Source organism: Podarcis tiliguerta (assembly GCF_965153285.1).
Source record: "Podarcis tiliguerta genome assembly, chromosome: 13".
Lineage (NCBI taxonomy): Eukaryota > Metazoa > Chordata > Lepidosauria > Squamata > Lacertidae > Podarcis > Podarcis tiliguerta.
Genome location: NC_139546.1, coordinates 40,343,858 through 40,369,320, shown reverse-complemented (window position 1 = coordinate 40,369,320; position 25,463 = coordinate 40,343,858). Strand labels below are relative to the sequence as shown.

Genomic DNA, 25,463 nt, shown 5'->3' with positions numbered 1-25,463 from the left:
AACAAGGGTGACAGACACCCAGCACGTGGCCTCTTCGGAGAGCTTCCGCCCAGCCAACGGGAAGTGAAGTCTTATTCCAATATATAGTGTCCGGCGTTTACTCTCCAACTAGATCATGGTGCGGAGAATCCATTATTTTTGGAATCCATATATTGGTCCGGTCCTTCGTGGCTGCAATCTCGGAACTGTAACAAATGATAATAATAATAATAGCGAGATAAAAGAAACACCAGGGAGGGAAATGCTAAACTGTGAGCTGAGACCATCATGCAATGCTTCTTAATTTGCATTTCCCTGCCTCCTCAATGGCGCGAAAGTGTCTAACAAGCTGGAGGTCCCCTACGCGTGCGCGCGCAGGTTGCTTTTTATCGATTCGCCGGAGGCGTAGCATGTAAAACAGACGTATGCAAATGAAGTAAAAAGGGGCTGGCCCGTGGAACGTTCCCCGGGAGCAGGAAAAAGGCGCTGTTTGCAGCCTCGTAATAGCTTCAAAAAAAGAGAGAAGGCAACGCGGAACAGGTTGGTTGGAAAAGCGAGTCAGCCTATTCAAGCGGGGGGTGTTAATGCATAAAAATAGAGAGGAAAATCGATGGAAAATATTGCACAGAGCGGTAGATTTTTTTTTGAAAATAATAGATAGCGGGAGGCAGATCATCAGCTTGCTTGCAGGCTCAGATGTTCAGGATCAAGGAATTAGGGAAGTGGGCTGGAGGGGGTTAAGTGGCCCGGTCGCGCAGGGCGATTCAGATCAAGAGCTCAGCCCCAGAAGAGCCAGGGGTGGGTCTTGGGAAATAATGCGCGCCGGTTGATTGACGGATTGTCACCATATTTTTAGTTTATATTACGATTAGCAAGGTTTGGTCACGCTGGGGGGTCGGCATCACCACGCTGGCTGAGGAATCCGAACTTCCCCGGAGCCGGGTTTCTATCTGCGGGACCACAGTGGGGCGGAAATGGTGTCTCGAGGGCATGTGACGAATGCATTTCACCGCAGCTGATTTGAAACAGTCCTCCGGGCCAGAAGTTCGGTAGGTAAAGCACAGGCAAAACCCGGCAGAAAGACCAGCGTGATGATTGCAGCAGGAGCTTTTGCATTGGGTGCATAAAACGCCCCCTTGTGTGAACATAACAGCAATGGTTTGTTGTGTGTGCTTGTACATAAGACTTGTGAACATCGGGGCCATAAAGGCAGTGATGGGCAAGAGTTACGGCTTGTGACATTTCTGTGTTTGTTTCATTTCGGTACCTTTTGGGCACCATGATTACAATTCCTGTCCCTGTGCATGTATATCTGAGCAGCATTGGGTGCCAGGCATCTGCCAAGCCCAGGAAGGATCCGCCTGCCAATCTTCTGCTCCTCTTCCTTGTCCTCTCCCTAGTGGGAATGGGACCCAGAGAGAGGGGAGTAGCCACAGGCTTCCCTGCTGTGGCTTCATAAAGGTCTGAGGGAAGGCAGAAGGAGGGCCTGACCCAGTACAGCCAGGGAGTAAACACCATCGGCTCCTGACAGAACCGCCAGTGGCTTAAGAGATCTGTTAACCTTGCTTCCCCAGGGTTCCTTAAGTCTGTCATCAACCTGAGAGGACTTTGCATCATTTGATTTAGTATTTTAAAATTGCATCCTGGCTGGGAAGCCTTGGCAGAAAGGCAGTCCGTGGCACAAAGGTGTGCCCACTCAGACAGAACAGCCCCATTGGCTGTGCCTGGCCTGAACACCTGCCCCCCCCCCAAAAAAAGCAGGAAGTGGTGCTACAACTTTCCACACATACGACCAAGTGGGCTCTCAGTGGTTTCTGCTGCAATAATTTTTTTGGTCTATACCTGTATAAGGTGCCACAAAACTCTTATTAAGTATTTGCCGTAGTAAGGCATGTAGTTCTCAAGCCTGTGCGTGAAGAATCATAGACTTGTAAAGTTGGAAGGGACCCTGAGGATCATCTAGTCCCAACCCCTGCAACGCAACTGTCTCATATGGGTTGCAAACCTGCAACCTTGGTGCTATCAGCGCCACACGCTAACTAGCTGAGCTATCCGGAATGAGGCACCTTCTTGCTGTAGAGGTCATCTGCAATGATCCCCAGTGACACTTCGTCTTCCTTGTTTAGGTGATTGTTTGAGGTGTCAACTCAGCCTTCTTTGCACGCTCTGACACCGCCTGAGGGATGAGACGGAAGCGGAGGGCCCCAGAGCGCCAGAACGGGGAGCCCAGCACTGCCGGGGCTGAGCTGGAGCTGCGCTGGGAGTGGGAGACCCCTGGCGACAGGTGGCAGCAGTTCTTGCCTGAGCAGAGCGAGATCCTGAGCCAGGCAGCCCGGTGAGTTAGTGCAGGAAGCTGCTTAATATTGGGAGTTGGATCACTGGGTCACTAGACATTGGCTGGCAGCATCTCTCCAGGGGCTGAGGGTCTTTCCCCAACCCTATCTGGAGATGCTGGGGATTGTGGCACTCCAGATCAACCTTTCTCAACCTTGGGTCTCCAGATGCTGCTGGACTACAACTCCCATCATCCCTGACCAGTAGCTAGGGATGATGGGAGTTGTAGTCCTACATTTGGGAGGGGGCAGTGGTTGAGAAAGCCTGCTCTGGATGCTAGATGACAACTCCCATCATTCCTCACCTGGGAAGTTCCCTTATACCAAGCCAGACCATTGCTTCATCTAAGTCAGTGTTGTTTTCATTGACTGGCAGAAAGGGTCCCCCTCCCCCCAAAAAATCTCTATTTGGAGATGCCAGGAATTGAACCTGGGACTCTCAGCATGTGGAGCAGATGCTCTCCATCTGAGCCAGGCCCCTTCACCACATTGCTGCTCCCATTGTTGACACCCACACCCACATGGAGAAGGCAGGCTGAATTGAGTCAGGGCGATGACATTGGAGGCTTCTGCATTTCATACAGAGCCGGGAAGCTCTCTGCGGACATCGGGGAGTCCTGTGTGGACCTGCGCAAGATGCTGCAACAGAATAAACAGACGGGGCTGGAATCTCGTGTGGCTGCAGCTGTGCGGGATCAGGATTCTTGTGAGCAAACTTTTAATTTTCTTGCATTTTCTTAGTGGATCCCGCCAGCGGACCAAGAGTCTTTCCTTTCCCATAGGCCAACTTTGACAGATGAGCAAGCCCACACACCTGTCAGTCGCCTGATGTCCTTATTGTCAGGAGCTGGTCCTACTCTCGAGTAGGACCTTGGTAGAGACACATGCCTGACTGGCATGTTCCCTCCATCCTAGTCAATCGTTCGGGAGCTTCAAAAGCTTTCTTCTGCCCAAACATCACAGCGACCGATGCCAACAGATACTCAGCATTTTGGCTAATCTACTTTATTTACATATAAACACACACAGAGCACTGCAGCATGGCTCCCTCTCTCTTTAGCATCAGACAGCAAAGAGAAAAAACAAAGGACAATAGTCCCACTTCACGGAACACAGTAACACAAACATCCTGTCTCCGTCACTTCCCACTTTGTGGAGTCAAAACATACACCGTCATGTGATAGACAACAATCCCATGACTGCAATCATGGAGCAGGAATTCTAACACTTATGACATCAGGCAAAACTTCAGAAGGGCCACAGTACGCGCCTTCAAAGGGGTTTGCTATGAAGTCCATTTGCAGTTTAAACGCTGAAAGCTTCCAGGGGTCTGATCTGAAGTCGTGCAGTGATGCAACTGCAGTGAGGAAACTGAGCAGGTCGGTCTGTCTGGTTGGCGCATGGATGAGAGACAGCCTGGGAACCTCCATGGAACCCACCATGAGTTCCTGGAATAAAATGCAAAGTGCTTTTCATGGTGCTTTCCCTGGCTGCAGCACCACCTACAGCATCACATTCCAAATGCAAGACAGGTTTGCTACTCAGTGTGGACAGGGGTGTGTCAGCAGGTTAAATGCAGCCCATGTTGGGTGGCAAAGCCTCATTGGGCAGTGTGGGGACATCACTACAGGTTTTGGCCCTTAGCGCAGGGTTGGGGAATGTGTGGCCCTCCAGACCGTGTTGGACTACAATGTCCATCATTCCTGACCATGTTGCCTGAGGCTGATGGGAGTTGGAGTCCAGCACTATCAAACCCACCCCTCTTGTGCCCTTTGCCCTGAAGGCAAGGGTTCCCAGGGCACATGTTCATTTGCCCATTTCTCCCCACTGAAGGATTGCTAGAAAATGCCTCCTAGTCCCTTAGGACTTGCTTCGCCAGGTTTTGACCGAGATATCTTTTCTCCTCCTGCTCTCTCCCTGCCACCGTGCTGGTCCAGATTTTGTTTGGTGCTGGCAAGGAGACGAAGAAGGCGAATGGCTTCCTTACCCTGTGGACACCTGCCTGGCCCTGCAGGCAGCCAGGAACGGCCACGGAGAACCCACAGTGGAAGTGATGGTTGGGCGGACACGCTACAAGCTGGACACAGCCCGCATGGTGCAGACCAACAGCCGGACCGGGTTTGAACGTCTGATGGAACGCAGGGAGTCAGGTACAAGGATGTAGGGTTTTATGTTAGTGATAATATTTTGCATTCTTCCAGTCCTCATTGAGGCTTCAGAGCAGCGTTGCAAGAAAGGCCAGCGAGAAAGGTTGGGAATCTTAGGCCTGTGGACCTAGCATGCCTGCAGGACTCTCCCTGTGCCACAGCCCTGCGTTGCACCCACCTTGAATGTTTTTGCCAGGCCAAAACGTTTCCTTCCCTTCCAATAATGCCTTTTCATTGCCCAGATGCAGAATGGAGAGGGGCCGGGGCTGAAATGGCAAAATTAACAGCGGAATCAAGAGGACATGTTGACGAAGTGTTTAAAGAAGAATGGAAACAACTGATGGATTATCCATCAAATTATCACCCATATATGAAGTCGAGGGCAGGATTTGAAAAATAAGCAGTGGATTACTGAAAGAATTAACGGTAGCAGGGTTTAGACAACAACAAAATAACAAAATATGTGTTATAAAACAGCTAATAAAAAGAAGTAAAAAAAAAATCAGGAAAGGAGGGGTGGGAAGTCAAGAGGAAACTTTGTTTAAAAATGTATATGATGATAAATGTTTTGAAATATTTAGGGAGATTTAATAAAAATGATATGAAAAAATGAGAGGGGTGTGAGGGAGATATATAAAGGTAAAGGGACCCCTGACCGTTAGGTCCACTCGTGGTCGACTCTGGGGTTGCGGCGCTCATCTCGCTTTATTGGCCGAGGGAGCCGATGTACAGCTTCCGGGTCATGTGGCCAGCATGACTAAGCCGCTTATGGCGAACCAGAGCAGCGCATGGTAACGCCATTTACCTTTCCTCCGGAGCGGTACCTATTTATCTACTTGCACTTTGACGTGCTTTTGAACAGCAAGGTTGGCAGGAGCTGGGACCGAGCAACGGGAGCTCACCCCGTCATGGGGATTCGAACCGCCGACCTTCTGATCGGCAAGTCCTAGGCTCTGTGGTTTAACCCACAGCGCCACCCATGTCCCTGGGAGATATATAGATGGGGATATATTTCTGCCAAGGTAGAACCAGTTCATAGCCTCCCAAAATCTCTCTTACACTTTTCAGAACCTGCAACCAGCAGGCCTGCTCCATCCTGGGCTTTTCTCTCTCTTTCAGACGCTGCAGAGACTGAGGACGGAGGATCCCAACCAAGCAACAGCATCTCAGGGACCGAAAGCCCCGTTCCTGCTAAGAAGGCCCGGGGCGGAGGGGATACCGCAGCATCTCAAGGAGATGCAGATAACAAGGGTAACAGCCAAATGAAACAGGTCTTAGTGGATCGGCCTGTCAGCCAAATCCCCCAACAACTTGAGCCTAGCAGCTCAGACCTTGGGGATATAAGCAGGTGGTGATTTATCGCATGAACTGAAGCACCTTTCCCAGGAGGCTGCTGGCTGTGTTTATTGCCGGAACGTACTGCCTGCTTTTAAGCAGCTCAGGATTAACACTCTCAGGAACTAGAACCGTGTGTATTTTTAATGAAATGCTGAGGTTCTTAAGAGGCCAGCTAGTAGCGTCGTAGATGCCAAGTTTGTGAGGGGTCGGGGTGAATTTAATCAGCACATCTGTGCTCCAACCCACCTCCTCCTTTCCCCCTGCAGAGGCCGTGAGGACGCTGATAGTGAAGGGAAAAGCACCTGTGGATCCAGAATGCTCTGCCAAGCTGGGCAATGTAAGGCACCTACTGGCATGAATGGAAAACCGTTGGCCTCTAGTTTGCTGAGACTACCATTCCTGACCATTGGCCTGTCAGTCTGTGGCGGAAGGGATTTGGAGGCAAGCGCCACCTTGGCTAAGCCTCATAATAGCAGCCCCCCCCCCCAACTGAAAAAATATAAAACGCACGTTCAAAAACAGAAGGGAGGTGGTTTTTAATTTACAGCGGTAGCTTGGTTCTCAAACTTAATCCATTCCGGCAGTCCGTTCCAAAACCAAAGCGTTCCAAAACCAAGGCACACTTTCCCATAGAAAGTAATGCAAAATGGATTAATCCGTTCCAGACTTTTAAAAAGAACCCCTAAAACAGCAATTTAACATGAATTTTGCTGTCTAACAAGACCATCGATCCCTAAAATGAAAGCAATAAACAATGTACTGGAGTCACGCAATCAATAAATCAGTAATAATAATACCACCTTTATTGTCATTGTACAACCTGCGTAGCTGAACTGGGTTCCACACAGTCAGAATAACAAACAAAAAAGAGCCACAAAAAGGCAAAATAAATAGCAAAAACATACAGACCTCAGTGTAACACTCAAAACGGAAGTGTGGCACTCAAATCAGAAGCATAACACTCAAACAGAGCAGGTTCAGCTTCCGGAAAAAATTCGCAAACCAGAACACTTACTTCTGGGTTTGCAGTGTTTGAGTTCCAAGTTGTTTGAGAACCAAGGTACCACTGCATTGTACTACTCTTTGAGTAACAGGGATGGGCCTTCCCTATGGCCTTTCAGATGTTCCAGACTACAAATTCCCTCATATTGCCCCAGGGCTGTTGGCAGTTGGAGCCCAACAACAAGGTCGGTGGTGGTGGGGGGACGACAAGTACCTCCATTCTGAAGTAAAAGCTTACCAAGGACCTAAGAACAGGCATGTTGGGCCATAACAGTTGGCTGGTCGGTCTAGCTCGGTAGCTCGATGCTGCTGGGCTAAAAAAAAATAATAATTAAAAGGTTAGCCACCCCTGCTCATGCTATTTTCTAATCATTTTGCTCTGAAAATAACCATCTTTTTTCTTCTCTCTTTCCTGCTGCTCTTCCTTCCCAAATAAGGCTCACGTTTATTGTGAGGGAGACGACGTTTACGATGTGATGTTGAATCAGGTGAGTGGGCTTGTGGGCTACTTTTCACTTGCATTTTAATGGATAGTTAAACTAGATGCCTGTATAGCGCAGGGTGATGGAAGCAAACGGGGAGACTCGTGTTCAAATCGCCACTTAGCCACAAACCTTGAGCCAGTCTCTCTGCCTAACCTACCATTGCAGGGTTGGTGTGAAGATTAAACAGTTGCGGGGAGGGGAGGCATATATACTTTGCTTGGGAAGGGAGGGCATCACTTGCTCACGAGGAGACACTTTTCTCAAATCGCACAACAGCCCAGATCCGGAGCTTTGGGGGCTCTGGAGTTATTTGAGACCGGGAAGTGGCTCCACCTCTTCCTCTGACAGCCGCAAGTGTTCTTCAGCAGGTTCCCAACTGAGGGCCCCTCAGCTGTGGTTCTAGGGGACCCTGCTTACTCCTCAAGTTCCTCAATCTGTGGGGTATCTGGTTTATCCTCCAAGGACCCCGTACCAGGTCAGGGCTAGGCATGACTGTAACATATGCACCAGATGAACTTTTTCAGGGAGGGGTGCTGCCACTGATCTGCTCTCACCGTCTTCCTTCTCCTTGGTTCCTCCCAGACAAACCTCCAGTTCAACAACAACAAATACTACCTAATCCAGTTGTTGGAGGATGACAGAGCCCGGAACTACAGTGTCTGGATGCGTTGGGGGCGTGGTAAGTCGGGACAGGGAACTTGGGGGCAGTCGTATGACACAGTCGCTGAGGATGGAGCCCCTAGAGGCTGTATAACTTATGGAGTTGTATCCAAAGTTAGTCATACTCAGAGCAGCCCCATGGAAGTCAATAGACATGGCTCGCTTACTTGCATAGATTTCAAAGGGTCTGCTCAAAGTTGAACCTCTGGTTGCTTATGATGGGTTGCAACAAGATGGGAAATCTCACTTTCAAGTCTTGTTTGTGAGCTTTGCCCCAGCAATCTGGTTGATCACTGATGGAGACAGAGCATTGGATTGGCCCCGTATAGCAAAAGCAGGCCATATAGCAAAGCAGTTCTTACCTGCTTCCCCCATTCCAAAGTGTGTGGTTGTGGCTCTGTAGAAACCACCCCTTGGAGCCACAGCTCTTGGACTTTCTTCTCAGCTCCAGTCTCTTCCACTGTCCCACACTCTGCAATGGTGTGTTTTTCTTAGCCTTCCGCCATTCTCTCTTTGTCTCTTTCCTTCTCAGTTGGTAAGCCGGGTCAGCACTCGCTTGTGAGTTGTGCTGGAGATTTAGCTAAAGCCAAAGACATCTTCACCAAAAAGTGAGTCACATTTGGAATTTTGGAGGTATTCTCCCATCCCATCCAATGCCTGCCCTCCTTGAACTGGTCTCGCGTCTTCTTTCCTCTACCTCTTTTAGGTTTTTGGACAAAACCAAGAATGAGTGGACCAAGCGTTGCAGCTTCCAGAAGGTTCTGGGCAAATACGATATTCTCCACCTGGACTATGAAGCCAATGATGCAGTGAGACTTCAGGGAGGGAAAGAGCAGGGAGGGGAGGTCTTGTGGCTGAAGGACACTCTGCCTCATAATCTTTTGCTTTACATTCTTTCCAGAAGGAGGAGAAAGCTGCCTCGCAGAAGACAGCCTCGTGCCCCAAGCCTGTGTCACAGCTGGACCCACGAGTTCAGGCCTTGGTGGAGCTGATTTGCAGTATCCGCACCATGGAGGAAATGGTGGTGGAGATGAAGTATGACACCAAGAAGGCTCCTCTAGGCAAGTGGCCCTAATTTGTCATTTTTATATCTAACTTAGTTCAGGAGCTCTAAAGAGAGAAGAGCGGCAAAGAGGAAATCTTTTGATACAGAAATCTGGAAACCACAAGAGGGGAGAGGGTTATTGTGCTCGAATCCAGCTTGCAGGTTTCACAGGCATCTGGTTGACTACGGGGTATTGGATGGGCCATTGGCCTGATCCAGCAGGTTCTTCTTGTGTTCTTATGTTTGGAGTGAAATCTGGAAACAAATGTCTTAATACTATATAATAAAACCCTAAGGATGTCGTCACGCTGCAGTTCTCATGGCTGCCAGTAGACCCTTGCCCTTTCTTTCTCCTTCCCCCACAATAGTGGCAGCGGCGAAATGTAAAGGGAGGGGTGAATAGTTGTGGTTTGGGCAAGGGAGGTCATGTAGGTGAATGGCATGTGCAGGGGTGGGAGCCCCTAGAAGTTGTTGTTTTAATTCCACTTCTCTACACCATTGGGAGAATTGTTGCTTTCCATTTCATTTCAAATGAGCTGCATGCTTGGGCAAGTTAAGCATAAAGCCCAGTAACTTTGGGGGGGCAGGCAGAAACACCTTGGGCTGAGTTCCTCTCTCTCCCATGTCCCCTCCAGGAAAGCTGACGGCTGAACAGATCAGCGCAGGGTACCAATCGCTGCAAAAGGTAGAGGTGTGTCTCAAGCGGAAGCAGACCGGCCGTGCCCTGGTGGAGGCCTGCAATGAATTCTACACACGGATTCCCCATGATTTTGGGTTAGTGCTGATGGGCCAGGGGTAACCCTCCTTACCTTGGGCTCCCAGTGGCTCAGGGGTGGGACTCTGTTGTCTCCCTACACTCAAAACTCCGTACAGCGTTGTGCATCTCCTCCCATAAATATTTGGTGCTTCTCAACCCACTTCCCAAGACATTCGTGATCAGGCAATATATGCCTCCCCCCCCCCCCTTCCTGCCACGGTGTGGATGCAGAAGGACCAATCACCTCATCCACCAGGCTCTTTTTATGTTGTCAACAACAATCTTCTACATGCTTTACATAGGCACATAAGAAAATATTGATCAAATCAAGCATTAGAAACTAGAATAACGTGTACCAAAATATAGATAAAATCAACAGTTTTAAACCAAGTATATAAACCAAGGGTGGTGCTGTCAGTTAAACTGCAGAGCCTAGGACTTGCCAATCAGAAGGTCGGCGGTTTGAATCCCCGTGACAGGGTTAGCTCCCGTTGCTCGGTCCCTGCTCCTGCCAACCTAGCAGTTTGAAAGCATGAAGTGCAAGTGGATAAATAGGTACCGCTCTGGCGGGAAGGTAAACGGGGTTTCTGTGTGCTGCTCTGGTTCGCCAGAAGCGGCTTAGTCATGCTGGCCACATGACCCGGAAGCTGTACGCCGGCTCCCTCGGCCAGTAAAGTGAGATGAGCGCCGCAACCCCAGAGTTGGTCACGACTGGACCTAATGGTCAGGGGTCCCTTTGCCTTTACCTATATATGGTAACATTCCCAGCGTGGATAGGCATTCCTTAAGGTTTGTAGCAGCTGTTGAAAACATCAACAGTGAAGGTACCTGCCTAATATTTCATAACAGGGGAGTCGCAGAGAGCAGTTGCTGCCGCATGAAAGGACCAGTTCTTTGCAAGTGCAGAACAGTGTTTATGGAGTGCAAAACCCAATACTACTAATAATAATAATTTATTATTTGTACCCCGCCCATTTGGCTGGGTTTCCCCAATGCATGTATATACCCCTCCCCGTTGTTTCTGCAACCTTTCCTGAAGTCTGTGCCCCCACCCCGATCCCCTCTTGCAGACTGAGGACCCCTCCACTGATCAGCACAGAAGAGGAGCTGCAGGAGAAGGCCCAGCTGCTGGAGGTAAGAGCGCTCGAATGCGAACACACAACTGAAGTGGGGGGAGTGAATGGGATGCCCCAAGTATCTGGCCAGCAGAATGCCAAGATCATGCTAGGAAAGGGAATTTCATTTTTTAAAAAAATTTCTTTTAAAGCAAAGAAGAACAGCAATAACAAAATAACCCATAAGATATAATTAAGGCTATGGCATAACATATTCTTTCTTTTTTATTATTATTATTATTATTAATAAATATTTTATTAGATTTTTACACAAAAAATAAGACAAAACAAAACAAAAAAAACAGGTTACAAAAACACAAAACAACAAGAAACATCAAAAAGAAAAAACAATAATAAAAACATATCTTCATAATATTTCTTTCATTTACTTAATTCTCCGACTTCCCCACACCTCCCTTCACTGTATTCCAAGTCATATATTTAATCAGCAAATCCCTACCCTCTATCTTAATTAATCTGTCTTAATTTTGATATCTTGATATAACTTAATCTCCTTAATATCTTAAAATATTAAATCTTTTAATTTTACAACTTTTTTACTAACAACCTTTTAGGTTCAATCTGATGTCGTTCTAACATTCATTAATCTTATAATATTTCTGTAAATAATCTTTAAATTTCTTCCAATCTTCTTCCACCATCTCTTCTCCCTTAAATAAGAATGAAGAACAAAGAAAGAGTATGTTATGGGGGGGGGGGACATAACATATTCTTTCTTTGTTCTTCATTCTTATTTACTTTACTAATAATCTCAACAAAATTGTAAATGTATCTTTGTAAAGGAAATTGAAATTCCGCCCCATGCAAATTTGGAGCAATGAGTGACTGGGCCTCAAGCCTCCTAACTCCCCTCATTCCAGATGGGGGTTGGGAGAAGGAACTGTTTGAGACTATCCCAATCAATCAATCAATCAATCAATCAATAAACAGACAGAAGATGCCCACCATGGATGGATCAATTTGGGTAGTGCTGGTGGTCCTGCTGTCCTGTGAAAATGCTCCTGCCACTCCCACCTGCTTTTCTTTTGCCCCTCAAGGCTCTTGGCGAGATCCGTGCTGCCATTAAACTGGTGCGGTCAGAGCAGCTGGACAAGGAGCACCCGCTGGACCGGAACTATCGCGGCCTCAGCTGTGAGATTCGACCTTTGGAGAGGGATAGCCCTGACTTCCCAGTATGTGGGGGACGGGGACTGGGCCGGGGGGCGGGGGAGAGTCCCAGGAAAACTCTGCCCATGCTTTAAAAAAATTAAAATATTTGGGGAGTTGTTGCTTCTCCTCTGATAGCTCCCTACTCCTTCTCAGGTCTTAGAGCGCTACCTGTTGTCCACTCACGCTCCCACGCACCAAGATTACACCATGACGCTGCTGGAGGCCTTTGTGCTGAACAAGGAGGGCTCTGATCCAGACTCGACCTTCCGCTCTGACCTCCCCAACCGGTGAGTGGAAGGAGCCGGGGTGGGGGGGAGAGAGAGAGACACCCCACATGAGCCCGTTTTTATTTATTTATTGCATTTATATAGGCCACCTTTCCCCCAAGAAGCTCAAAAGTGTGGCCTACATATCCGTCCTGGATAGCTCAGTCGGTTAGAGCATGGTGTTGGTAATGCCAAGGTTGCAGGTTCGATCCCCGTATGGGACAGCTGCGTATTCCTGCCTTGCAGGGGGTTGGACTTAAGATGACCCTCAGGGTCCCTTCCAACTCTACAGTGCTATGATTCTCTTCTCACAACAACAACCCTGCGAGGTGTGTTAGCCTGAGAGTGAGCAACTGGCTCAAGGTCTTGCAGTGAGCTTCGTGCCTCAAATGGGGATTTGAACCTGGCTCTCATGAGTCATATCATTCTAGAATTGTAGACTTGGAAGGTGACCCCTGTTGCCGGAAAAATCTGAGGGTTCCCTTGGACAAAAAGTAAAGACACCAACCAGAGTAAATTGGAGCAAATCAGCAGCCTGTAGGCTTGGCCTTTATTGAACTGTTGCAGCAGGGCGTTCCCCTCACTCGCAGGAGAGAGGAAAGACCCAGAACAATGGTGTGCAAGACCTTAAAAAAACTTTTGAAATTCCCCTCCTCTAGGTCAAGCCCACCCCCAGAAACATCATGCATACATTTCAGAAAGGAGGGGTTGAGGGAGGAGTTGTGGTGGTAACCTGAGTGTCCTGTCACCTGGCTGGTTCCCTTCTCCCCCTCCACATGAGTCATTTTCTGAAGACAAAGGTAGTTGCAGTTTCCTGCCCCCTGAGGGGAAATCCAATCACTGTTCTTTTGTTATAGTCCGTGTTGAATCCACTTGTGTATGCAGGGTTGATGGTCGTCTGTCTGAGACCATCAGGGTTGGCATAGCAACTGGGCAGGGCTCCTGTGGATGTGATCCTATGCTCAAGGGATTATGGTGGCCTGTATATCAAACCTTCCCCATTTTGTAGTCCTTCCTTCATGGAGTAAAATAAAAGTGGAACAGTGCAAATCTGAAGTATGGTTGATTTTCTATGAATTTATAACAGAAGTGTAGCGTATGTAGTGTGTGAGTGTGAGTGTGTGTGAAGTCTGTACAAACTGAATGATGGGGGGGGGGTTTCCTGCTACACTCCCAAGGCTCATCTAGTCCAACCCCCCTGAAATCCTAGCCCAGCACTGTAACCTCTAATCCAGCCTTTCTCAGCCTTTGGGTCCCCAGATGTTGTTGAACTACAACTCCCATCACCCCTAGCTAGCAAGGCCAGAGCTCAGGGATGATGGGAGTTGTAGTCCAGCAACATCTGGGACCCACAGGTTGAGGCACCATGGTGGCTCTCAACCTAGAGATCCCCATTGTGATTTGTCTCTCTTCTGGGCTTCTTCCCCTTTCTCAGCACACTGCTGTGGCACGGATCGCGCCTGGGCAACTGGGCAGGGATATTGAGTCACGGGTTGCGGGTGGCCCCCCCGGAAGCCCCCGTCACTGGCTACATGGTGAGTCTCCCCACTTTGTCCTCTGCTGAGCTCTTGGGTCTGTTGCTCCTGGCTCACCTCATGGCAGGGCTGACTTACTGACCTTCCTTTCGTTCCCTTCAAGTTTGGGAAAGGGATCTACTTCGCCGACATGTCCTCCAAGAGTGCCAACTACTGCTTTGCCACCCGCGAGAAAGACGTCGGCTTGCTGTTGCTCTCGGAGGTAAGATCTGCATCCCATTTTGGGGGGAGGGGGCAAAGAGCGCCTGCACATGTAGACTACAATTCCCATCAGCTCCGGGTTTTATATGTAACTGTGTGTTTTTGTAATATTTCATTTTAAGTTGTCTGTTGTTTCTTCAGGGGTTTTTTTGTGTGTGCATTGCTTAGAGGTGTTTTAATAGGAAGCAGTACCAAAACTAAGTAATAAAAAAAAAAAATCACAATTTATATGCACACAAAAAGCAGGAATGAAGGGCAGACGAAATTAATGGACTATGCAGAATTAGATAAAATGACAGGAAGGTTTCGAAACCTGCAGGATCAGAGATTCTCGGAGGACTGGAGTAAATATGTGAATTATTTGAAAAGCAATTGTAATCAGCAGATTACGCTAGTAGGACTACAAAAAGTTTTGTAAGGAGGTCTATGTGAAATATTGTAGAGAAAAGCATGAAGAGAATTATTAGTGAAGGACTATTAAAAATAATAGTGAAACTAATGAAATGCAGATTAAGTGATAAAGACTGAAAAATCTTCAGATGTGGTGGATGGAAGTCCAAAACATTGTATAAGATAAGAAAATATGTTGTATGTTTTTTGGAAACTTTATGTAAAAATTAATAAAAGAAAAAAGGGGAATGAAGGGGACTGTAGTCCAAAATAACTGCTTACCCCAGCTCTAGCCTTCCCTAGAGTGTAAATAAGTACATAAAAGACTTGGGGTGGAGCAGCCCTGTGATTCAAATTTGCAGAGTATAGGCCCAGTTTAGGCTGACTTTCAGAAGGGAAGAGAGACTGTGGCTGGCAGGACTTGTTGCTGAGTTGAGGAGTGACAGCGGGATGTTATGGGCTCTGTAGACGGTGGGTGGATTGAACCCTCTGACTAGCCTTTAGCTTGCTGGCAAGAGCTGCTGGTTCAGTACAAATTAGCCATAGTTGTTAGAGCATCTGACTAGGACCTGGGAGAGACCAGGATTCAAATTGCCACTTGGGCCGAGTCACTGCCTCTCGGCCTAACCTGCCTCACAGGGTTGTTGTGGGGAGTAAGTGAGATGGGGGAGAACAATGTCCCCCATTTTGGGATCCAAATGCAATAATTGATAACTAATATTAAAACAAGTGCCTCTGTGCAGTTAAGATGGTAGTGAGCTGAGATGGCACTACCCCATACATTGCTTACAGGCCAACTGGACATATTACATTAAAAAACAACACCATGTTAACTTTTAAAAAGCACAAGGGAAAGGGGGAGATGTGCCTGGGCCAGACCTGGGGCTCAACCTTGTAAAACCAGTATCCCCACAACCCATCACCACCACATATTCCTCCTTCCTCTGTTCGCTTCTCAGATTAGAGGCCATCTACAGTGTTTTAAATATTCAAGTGATGTATGCATGAGCTGGGACTGATGTTCTGCTCTCCCGCCTCTGCAGGTAGCTCTGGGCGAATGCAACGAACTGCTGGAGGCAAACCCCGAAGCAGAGAAACTGCTGACCAACAAACATTGCACCAAAGGGCTTGGCAAGATGGCGCCATCCCCAGCCAATAGCACAACACTGTGAGTTTGGGGTGGGTGGAGGAATCCTACCTGGCTGAAAATTCAAAGGCTGTCCTTAAGGCAGCAGAGAGATTTGTGGACCAGGGCGTTTCCATGCATCTCTGAATAATTAAAAAAATTCCTTTCAGTAGCACCTTAGAGACCAACTAAGTTTGCACACGAAAGCTCATACCAATACCAAACTTAGTTTCAATTACAGCAGACCAACACGGCTACCTACCTGTAACTAGATCTCTGATTAAAAACACTCCTGGCGCAGGCAAGGAACATGGGTGCGTGTGTGCAACATGAATTTCTAAACACTGTGTTCTCTTTTTCCTTCCCTGGCAGCCATGGGGCTCTGGTCCCCCTGGGCCCTGCTGCAGAAACCAGGGTGGTGAACCCCAACGGCTACACCCTGAACTACAACGAGTTCATTGTCTACGACCCACGGCAGGTGCGCATGAAGTACCTCCTCAAGGTGCGCTTCAATTTCACCCAGCTCTGGTGAAGTTCAGCAGGCGACGCAGAGGAGGACGGCAGCAGAAAAACCACAGGCCTCGTTTTTTCCAAGCTGACGTCTCAAGTGCCTTCAAGCTGAGAGACTTGAGAACTTGACCTCCTTCCATAGAATTTTATTCCTAGAGTGCAGTTGATTATAACTTGATTTAATACACTGGCCTTGTTAAGGGAGTTGACGAAGGCACCCCTTTTGTAGAAAGCAGGCTATGGTGTTGTGTTAGGAAGACTGTGGAACAACTAAGGCCTTGGAGCAGCAGTGGGCTGTAGGCGTGCAAAGCCTTTCTCAAGTTGTTTCAAAAGCCCTTCCCACCCTTGGGTTTAAGGTGCTTCACCTGTTTCCTCACCCTTCTAAGCCCACAACTGCTGTTTCTGCAGATCGGTCAGTAGTAACACACCTCTTCTGATGCTTGCCAAGTGCTCTGGAATCACCTTGAAGCAAGACGAGGAGAGGGTGAAGGAAGGCGATGCCTCAAGGCCCTTGAAACAGTGGATTGCAAAGGCACAGGTGCCTCCTTTGCTGAGTGTCAGGGGGGTACAGGACTCCCCTTCTTGCTATATGTCCCTTCCCCCTTCTTCAATAGTGAAGAAAGGTGTGAGAGACTGGTTGTGGAGTGGTGGTCTCAGTCTCTACTGGCATGTTCTCTTCCTCCTCCCAGGAAGGCATGCAATGAAAGAATGGGGGCCTCTTGTCTCAGAAAGCTTCCCCATTCCATGCCTTAAAGCAGAGTTTCAGCCCAGGAGGTCTCTCTTATTACCCAAAAGGCAATTTTGGTCACACAAACCCTTTTATCAACTGCATAGGATGTCACGTGGGGACAAGTATAAAAGGTGACCCAGCCAAGCCAAAAGGAGCTTCTGAAGTCTTGCCACAAAGCACAGGGACTTTCAAAGATGCCCCTATGCTGTGCCTTGAAGGCCCAATATCTGGGCTTCAAAGCACAGCACCAGCCCACGTTGCCATTTCTCAGCCCTGCTGCTCCTCACTGTTTACTAAGTATGGGTTCTTTAGAACAGAGGAACACAAAAATGGTTGACATTGCTCCATTTTATTTCTTAATTGACTTGTAAAATAAGGGAAGGCGCATTAGCAAAATAAAAACACTATACAGAAGGCATCAGTGGTTGCAAATTTGTCATAACAGTATTTTGAAGGCAAAGGGGGCGCAGGGGAAATCTGTATACACAATAGATTTAGCCCTTCTGAAACTTGTCTTTCACCTCTGTGGTTAGGTAGAGGTGAGCTACAAAGCTTGATTGGCTCAACCCCAGACTCCAGCCAGGTTTCTAAGGTGGTTCCTCACATGGTATCTGAATTCTGTGGCCTACAGTTGCTAAGCAAGCATAGGCTGTGACAGAATCACGGCCTCCACATCAACTAAGAAGCCATGCGGGATCTGCAGATTCCAGCTGCTGAGAGGATAGGGGCAAGGCTGAGGAGGTAGCAGCGAAACAGCTGCATTCGTGTCTGGAAAGGAGAAGTGCCAGGCTTAAGAGGCTGCAGGCAGGAGCTCTCCCCCAAAAGCCACATCCCTCAAGCAGAGACGGAGCCCCACTCCAAGTAATAAATGTTGCCCAGAGTGTCACCCGCGTAGAGAAAAAGGGAGGAGTCTGCATCGGTCCAAGGCTGGAGCTGTGAAACTGGCCCGTGGCATCGGAACTGGCCCAGCTGTGTACAGGAAACAGGATAGAGAACAAGGAAAGGTTAGGAGAAAAGCTTTGCATACAGAAATGAAAGATGGGGAAGAGGTTAAGTTTGTTGAATTCATATATATAGTGCTTTATTTACATCCTGAAGCAAATTTACAGTCATGTTGAAAAACAACAACACTAAGGCATATAAGACATGATTCCCTACCCCAAAAGAATCATGGGAACTGTAACCATTCACAGAGCTACAATTTCCAGGACCCTTATGTAAGAAATGCCCCACAGGGAGAGGAAGGGGAGTGTGAAGTTACTCACCAGTTTCATAGTGTTGCCATCCCAAATCTTCACATCTCGGTCATGTGATGCTGTTACAATCCTGTCTCCGAGGACATGCAGGGCTGTGATTTTGTCACTGTGAATCTAGGAAGAATTTTAAAAGTCTTTAAAAGTCTGCTAGGGCTTGGAAAGTGCTTCCTTGGGGCCACAGGGAGAGAGAGAGATCACTACCTTAACCCACCCTCTCTGTGACCCTGAGGATTAAGGCCAATTAAGGAAGTCCTAGTTCTCAATCCCCAAGAGCATTTTTAAAGTCACTTTGCATGCTCGCAGTCTACTAACTATTACACTGCATTTACTAGAATGCATCTGTGCTCAAAGTGGTTCACATTTTAAAAACAAGCCAGTCTAAATGCAGCATGATGAATGCATGCAATGCACTCAGGGCAATTTCATCTCATTAAAAAAATAGCATGTAAAGTAGGAGTCTGGTTTGCGGTACAAAAACAGCAAAGTCGGCAGAATTGCAGTGGACGTTTTCACTGTTCCCCACAAGGCAGGATTTTCCTGCTCCATCAGAAGAACAAAAGTGCATCCATGCCACAAACATAAGATCGTTTGTAAGCAGCTTCTGCTCTTTTGGTTTACACTGCATAACCTTGTACATTGTAGAATTGTTGAGGAAGCTTAGATTTTCCTGCTAAGAGACCTAAAACGACCTTCCTTTACAGAACTGCAGTTCCCCTAGATGTGGATGCACTGCAAGTGAACTCTATGGAAGCATCTCCAAACTGGATCAGGCCCCCAAGGTAGACAAGGGCTCAAAATCCCTGTCACTTCCACAGGCACGTGACTCAAAATTGCACCCGGGAGGCATCCCGCTCGCTGCTCAGGCTGAAGATTCAGGAGCAGGTGGGTCCCCATTCATCCTATCTTCTCCCCCCATCCCTAGGACTTGCCTTTTTCCTCTGCCAGCCATCAGCCTTCCATTTATCCACTCTCTCCTCAGTCTGCCGGGTCTGAGTCCAGAGGCATCCTTCAGAGTCTGCGCATAGTAGGAGTTTACCTGCCCCAATGGAAAAGCCAGAATTAAGAGTGCATCTCTCCCTCCAACCCTAACTCCACACCTTTCAAATCAGCTGGAGCTCTGCTAGATCAGGCCTATAGTCCAGCATTCTGTTCTCACAGTGGCCAACCAGGTGCCCACAAGCCCGTATCCAAAATCTACCACTTACGCATCCACCTTTCTAATGCAAACTGATTTCTGCTGTCTTTTACAGGGCTTTTCGTATTCTGTGCTGGAGCAGCCAACAGGGTGCCTGCCAGATCTCATTTGACTACAACTTCCATGCTTGCTGAGGCCTATGGGAATTGCAGTCCGGAGTTTTGGGGAGCGTGACCTTTGGCTACCCCTGCACCGTGCCAATCTCCACCCAGTTACAACCTACAAAATTATTGCACCTCATTGGAATCTTAGATATCAAAAGTTTTAAGCCCATTAAATGTGATTTCATTCCAGAGGTAGGCCGTCAAAACGGGCTTCTCTGGGGTTGCCAAGCAAGGGACGCCCCCAGAGTTTCAAATACGTCTGCACAACATTGAGCAACAAGAAGCTTCTGAGTGCAAGAGTGGCATTTTGCTTGAGCAAAAGTCTCTCTCAAAAAAATATAAAAGTGAGACCGGGATAAGCAGGAACCTGGTCTCGGGCTCACCTTTGACTTGCCGGGCAACAGTGACCCAAACAGAGGGCCTTTTGGGTACCCATGGTATCTTCTCCAGGGCGTCTGTGTCCTCTAACTTCCCAGATTCGGTTACCCTCTAAAGGAACAAACAGAAGACGGCTTTAGTGAGGAAAGGGCAACTCAAGAAATTAGCAGGCCTCTCCTGGCAGAAGACCCACCTCCCACCGGCCTTGGGAGTTCTGAGCTGGTCAGACCAAGGGCACAACATCACAGAACAACTGAGGCAGCCAAGGACAGCCTGGTAGAACAATTCCTGCAAAAACCAGGCATCACCGGAAGTACCTGGAATGAGGGTGGGTAGCGGGAAAGCTCAGGTGTGGGGTGAGCAATCTGGGGAGGCCTGCAGAACCACATTTGCCCACCCCACACCCCCAGGCCTGAGGCCTGCACACAGAGACACATATATGTGCTTAAAACCACCAACGGAGCTGCTTTCTGAGCTGATATTATCCCTGGGCACTTCTTTCAAAGTGTTAAAGGGATCAGGAGACTTTGTACATAGTTTCTGCTAGGACTTGGGAAACCTGGGCTCAAGTCCCCCACATGGAGCTCCCTGGGCCAGCCACTTCCCCCATCCCCCTAGCCTACCTCACAGGTTGCTGTGGGGATGAGATGGGGGAGAACCAAGAAAGTCACCTTGAGCTCCCTTTGAGAAAAAGGTGGGGTGTCAATGCAATCAATGCACCAATAATAAGCGGGGGTTATGCAGGTAGACAGCATCTTAAAAAGCAGAAGGGTCCGTATACTTAAAGCTATGGTTTTCCCAGTAGTGATGTATGGAAGTGAGAGCTGAACCATAAAGAAGGCTGATCGCCAAAGAATTGATGCTTTTGAATTATGGTGCTGGAGGAGACTCTTGAGAGTCCCATGGACTGCAAGAAGATCAAACTTATCCATTCTTGAGGAAATCAGCCCTGAGTGCTCACTGGAAGGACAGATCGTGAAGCTGAGGCTCCAATATTTTGGCCACCTCCTGAGAAGAGAAGACTCTGAGGGCTGAGGGCCGCCAATGAAGTACTCAAGGCTGCATGCGGCCCTTGGGCTGTGTATTGGACTGTCCCTCAGCCTGAATAAGGCTTCCCCAATGGACTACAAGAAGATCAAACCAGAGGAAATCAGCCCTGAGTGCTCACTGGAAGGACAGATCGTGAAGCTGAGGCTCCAATATTTTGGCCACCTCCTGAGAAGAGAAGACTCCCTGGAAAAGACCCTGATGTGGGGAAAGATTGAGGGCACAAGGAGAAGGGGACGACAGAGGACGAGATGGTTGGACAGTGTTCTCGAAGCTACCAGCATGAGTTTGACCAAACTGCGGGAGGCGGTGGAAAACAGGAGTGCCTGGCGTGCTCTGGTCCATGGGGTCACAAAGAGTTGGACACAACTAAACGACTAAACAACAACAACAACATGCAGGTAGACGCAGCCTGGCAGGCTCAGAGCTCAGCAATTGGCCAAATCCTGTGGCGATTCCCACCTGGGCCTTGCCCCAGTGGCCACTCACCATCTTGAACAAGGTCGGGCTGTGCACGGAGTCCCAGATATGAAAGATATGCCCCTCCTCCTCCTCGGACACAGATATGTCAAAGCTCACGTGCTGCTGGATATCCCACACTTTGTCTGTGTATCTGGGATGGAGGTGAAGAAGATTAGCACTGGAGCCGTGGAAGTAAGACTATTTCACCACCCAGAGATGTCTTCCCCATGCCCCTCAAGGGCCGCCGTTCTCCTAACTCACGGGTTCTGCTGGAAGCTCTCGGCTCCAGGCTGCAGCACCAGCAGGTCTCCGTCGGCCATTCCTAGGACTATGGGGCCGCTGGGCCTGAGCACCCCCACACAGAGCGCAGAAGACTCCTCTGCTTGGCGCAGGCACTTCCTGCGGGTCAAGCTGTGCAATGGGAAAAGGGAGAAATACACAGAGAGAGAAGAATACAAAAAACTCAGGATTAACGACATGCTGTGGAGCCACAGCTGTGGAGAAGCAGAGGCCTGGAGGAGCGTTCTCTTGGTTATGGGGCTGAGAGCTCCATCGTGCAGTCAGGCACTCCCAGGACAAGTGGCTCACAATGGAGACCCAGCAGTCCTGGGACGGTTTGTGCAAACTTACCTGATGGTTCCATCACGCTGCCTGCTTATGTACCAGAGGCTGATCCCATCAGCTGCCACAAGGATGGTGCGGCTGGAAGTGAAGGCTAAGGCACTGATGCAACGCTGGCCAGCCTGGATGGTGAAAGAAGCAAAGCCACTCATGCAATGGTTTGCTATACCGAAGGGCCGGACGAAGCCTAAGGTGCATTTGGATAGCTCAGTTGGTAGAGCACAAGACTCTCAATCTTGGGGCCGTGGGTTCGAGCCCCACAATGGGCAAAAGATCCCTGCACTGCAGGGGGTTGGGACTGAATGACCCTCAAAAATACATTCCAACTCTATGATTCTCAGTTTGCAGGTCCCTCTTCTGGCCACCAGGTGGCGGCTTCTCCCTCCAAGCCTGCTTTCCGGCACTGGAGAGGTGAGGGGTGAGGAAGCTGTGGCCCTTCAGATGGTGTTGGGGAGTCCAGCACCCTTGGGCTTACCTTCACTTTCTCCACTGCCTTGGCTTTGTGCCAGAGGACCAGGTCTCCGCGTTCCCCACCAGACACAACGAAGTCCCCATCAGGGGACCAGGCCAAGGCTGTGACGGCACCGTGGTGAGAGGGAAGGTCTTTGGCGGCTCCTGCTGGTGAGCAAGGGGGGAAACAGCTCAGCAAGACAACGATCAGCTGGGACCAACCAATTTGCAGTTTTTAAAAGCATATTTGGTCACATGCACACGTGCAACTTTCCCCCAAGAATGCTGAGAATCGTAGTTTGTCCAGGGCACTGTGAGGGGGTAGTTCGCAGGATTCTTGGGGTGTGTGCTTGAAATGGATGGTGTTTGTGCGACCCTAATGTGCACAGTGAGGGGAAAGGGTGGAGCCACAATGTGTTGTCGGGAGAGGTCAGCTGGAAATCTCTCCACCCTCCACTCCAAACACAGCTGGTTTAATCGTGTGGATGCAAAATTCTGACACCAAACGAACACACCCAAATTGGTCATTAAGCGTGGGGAGGCCTGTAAGCTCAGTGGGAGAGCTTAACTGCCTTGCATGCAGAAGCTCCCGGTTTCAATCGCCAAGGAGGGCTAGGAAGAATCTGCCTGAATTTCTGGAGACCCAGAGCCAATCCACATAGACAATACTGAGCTAGGTGGACCAATGGCTTACCTCAGTATAAGGCAGATGGGCTCTTTGGTAACGGACGCAAAACACAAGCAACTGGGCTCCTCTGACCCAGCCAAGCTTTTGGTTTGACCCACAAATGCAGGGAGCTGTGAGCAGCCCCCCCCCCCCCCCGTTACTAACCTTTTTCCTTGGGGACGGCCCACACTCGGACTGTGTTGTCTTTGGATATTGTCAGGAAAGAGGAAGATGCTGGGGAAGCAGCAGCCCCACAGATGGCAGCGCAGTGGCCAGGGAAGACATCAGGTTCCGCCAGCTGTGAGGAAACAGGAAACGAGTGAGCAAGGAGCTGGGAGGCAGAACAGGGCTTGGGTCTAGGTGCCAAGAGTTGCCCATGCGGGAAAGATTATTATGGTGTAGGTCCAGGGCATACCAGGTTGGCTCCTATCCACTAACAACAAGAATGATACCTAAAAGTTGATCCATCAGGTAAGAAGACTTTAAGCCGTATTCTAACCGAGTTCTCAGTAAGTGTTCCAGCAGCTCTGAAGTTGAGCCAACTTTTGTCACTTTCCCCTCATGCATGCCCTATTTGTGAGAGGCACGACAAGCCCAGGGTGTGCCCAAGCTGTACCTTTGAAGCACATGCCAAGCACACTCTTTCCCTCGGAGGATTCTGGGCCCTGTAGTTTAAGGGCTGCTGGGACTTGTCCCTCTGCGAGGGGTAAACTACTGTGCAAAGAATCCTTTGAGGGAAAGAGTGTGCTTGGAATGTGCTTTAAAAGGTGTATTGGGCACACAGCCTCAGAAGAGGTGATATAGGAGACATTTAAACTGCTGCTGTGGCTGGTTTGCCCAGCCTTACAAGCGTAGCCAAGAGGTTGTGGGTTGTTTTTTGGGGTGGGTGGGAATATAGCCTAACAGGTAAACGTTAAGATATTTATTAGGCAGCTATGGATAACAGGCTGTCCTTAACGCAAGTAACTGCAGAGTCTTTGAGTTGTCAAATCACCAGCCAAATTTCCAAGGGCATTTTTGTTTAGGGCAGCCTTTGCCAACCTGGTGCTCTCTCCAGATGTTCTGGACTACAGCTCCCATCAGATAGCACAGGGCACTGGCTAGGGGCTGGTGGGAGTTGTAGTCTAAATATCTGGAGAGAACAAGGTTGGTGAATGTTTAGTACATCAAATCTACACACACACACACACACACACAGACTCCTCCCATCTCTCACCTTCAGGGGCTTCCAAAGCTTCACTGTGCCATCACCGCCAGCTACAGCCAAAATAAACTCTTTTTCCCCTGTGAAAAGGAAAAAAAGAAAAAGAAATGTACTAACAGAATGCTTATGAAGGCAGGGTAGAGGGCAAAAAGCAGGTCAGCTGTTCCAAGTGACAATACCCCTCACTCCCCAACTTTAAGGGCAATACTTTCCCACTTTGAAAATCTGTTTTCACATTTTTTTTCTTTAATTATGGCTATTTATAAAATCATATCTGACCAATAATAAAATTATTATTATTTACACATTCGCTAAAATCTTCCTCATCTAACTGGCAAATAAAACAGCCAACTTTCTCACAGGGAGGTGACTTTACAGGAACCAAAGAAAGGATTTCAGTCACGTAATTAAGCTAAGCTTCTTCAGAGAGGCCAAACTGCTCAGCTACCCACAGCCCCCTGTCAGACCTTGGGTATTCTTACATTACCAAGTTCAAAATTTGCTAGGCAGCTCAGATCTACAGTCTTGAAAGGGCTGCTTGCAATACCTTACTTGGACAGTGAACAATCTGAGCATTCAAGCTTCTACATATTCATGTGAACCTTAACCATATGCTCATCGAGAATAAATGCAAATATGCACATGGATTCATTTGTATCATACGGTCAAGTAATGGAGACCAGAATTTCAGAGCTCATTTCCCTTCCCCAGATTTTCAAAAAGGGGTGGCTGAAGTATCTTACGTGGCTCTCTGAAGCCTGAACAGTGGTTGGCCCGGTCAGGGTGAGCCAGGAAGCGAGTCATCTCCAGCCCCTGTCGGTTCCACGCCACCAGCATCCCATCCCTGCCCACGGAGAAGACATGTTCTTTCTGTCACAGGAACCAGAAAGAGTAGTGGTCAACAAGGGATGAACCAAGGCCATGCATATTTATCCAGAGAATGACTGCAACAAGCGTTCCATGCACAGAGTTAATCAGGGATGGGGAACCTCAGGGCCAGGGGCTGCATTCGGCCGTCGGATTCCTCCCTGCAGGCCGCACCCCTCACTTCACTGCCCCAACTGGTTTTTCCTGGACGGAACAGGCCCTTGCACTCTGATAGTGCTTCTTGCTTGCATGGATGGAGAAGGGGGCGTGGTGCGGGGAAAATTTACATTTGTTGCTCCATTCCACCACTAGCATGTGGCCCCAGGAAGCCTGACCAGAAAGGAATGTGGCCCCCAGGATGAAAAAAGGGTTTTTCTACCCCAGGCTGAAGGACTGGTTGTGTCAAAGGGGAGCCAAGGCAGT

The 25,463-nt window shown here is 48.7% G+C and overlaps 2 protein-coding genes across 5 annotated transcripts in view; one reads left to right on the top strand and one right to left on the bottom strand.

The window, feature by feature from the left end:
* The first annotated feature begins 361 nt into the window (after positions 1–361).
* On the top strand, positions 362–17,207 carry PARP2 (poly(ADP-ribose) polymerase 2). Its single transcript, XM_083409877.1, has 19 exons — positions 362–519; positions 2,106–2,314; positions 2,897–3,018; positions 4,250–4,462; positions 5,579–5,710; positions 6,064–6,134; positions 7,237–7,287; positions 7,867–7,963; positions 8,477–8,552; positions 8,651–8,753; positions 8,846–9,005; positions 9,625–9,763; positions 10,817–10,880; positions 11,920–12,054; positions 12,185–12,318; positions 13,733–13,832; positions 13,936–14,034; positions 15,467–15,591; positions 15,922–17,207. The coding sequence occupies exons 2-19, from the start codon at positions 2,163–2,165 to the stop codon at positions 16,079–16,081; spliced, it is 2,133 nt and encodes a 710-aa protein (XP_083266003.1). The 5' UTR covers positions 362–519; positions 2,106–2,162; the 3' UTR covers positions 16,082–17,207.
* TEP1 (telomerase associated protein 1) overlaps positions 17,120–25,463 on the bottom strand; it is a gene marked incomplete at its 5' end in the record, with an annotated part of 51,314 nt that continues 42,970 nt past the window's right edge. For 2 of the 4 annotated variants that reach the window (XM_083409830.1, XM_083409832.1), the window contains 11 exons: positions 17,120–17,758; positions 18,055–18,159; positions 18,975–19,081; positions 19,728–19,833; positions 21,259–21,382; positions 21,493–21,642; positions 21,862–21,974; positions 22,328–22,470; positions 23,135–23,267; positions 24,186–24,253; positions 24,917–25,043. In XM_083409830.1, the coding sequence (XP_083265956.1) occupies positions 17,624–17,758; positions 18,055–18,159; positions 18,975–19,081; positions 19,728–19,833; positions 21,259–21,382; positions 21,493–21,642; positions 21,862–21,974; positions 22,328–22,470; positions 23,135–23,267; positions 24,186–24,253; positions 24,917–25,043 (1,311 nt within the window). In that variant the 3' untranslated portion in view covers positions 17,120–17,623. The remainder of the gene's footprint in view (positions 17,759–18,054; positions 18,160–18,974; positions 19,082–19,727; positions 19,834–21,258; positions 21,383–21,492; positions 21,643–21,861; positions 21,975–22,327; positions 22,471–23,134; positions 23,268–24,185; positions 24,254–24,916; positions 25,044–25,463) is intronic. The other 2 variants (XM_083409831.1, XM_083409833.1) reach the window with 1 other exon arrangement.

Coding starts and splice junctions, on each gene's coding strand:
- PARP2 (XM_083409877.1), top strand. CDS start 2,163: ATGAGACGGAAGCGGAGGGCCCCAGAGCGCCAGAACGGGGAGCCCAGC. Junction 2,315..2,896: donor ATCCTGAGCCAGGCAGCCCG/GTGAGTTAGTGC, acceptor CATTTCATACAG/AGCCGGGAAGCTCTCTGCGG. Junction 7,964..8,476: donor CTGGATGCGTTGGGGGCGTG/GTAAGTCGGGAC, acceptor TTTCCTTCTCAG/TTGGTAAGCCGGGTCAGCAC.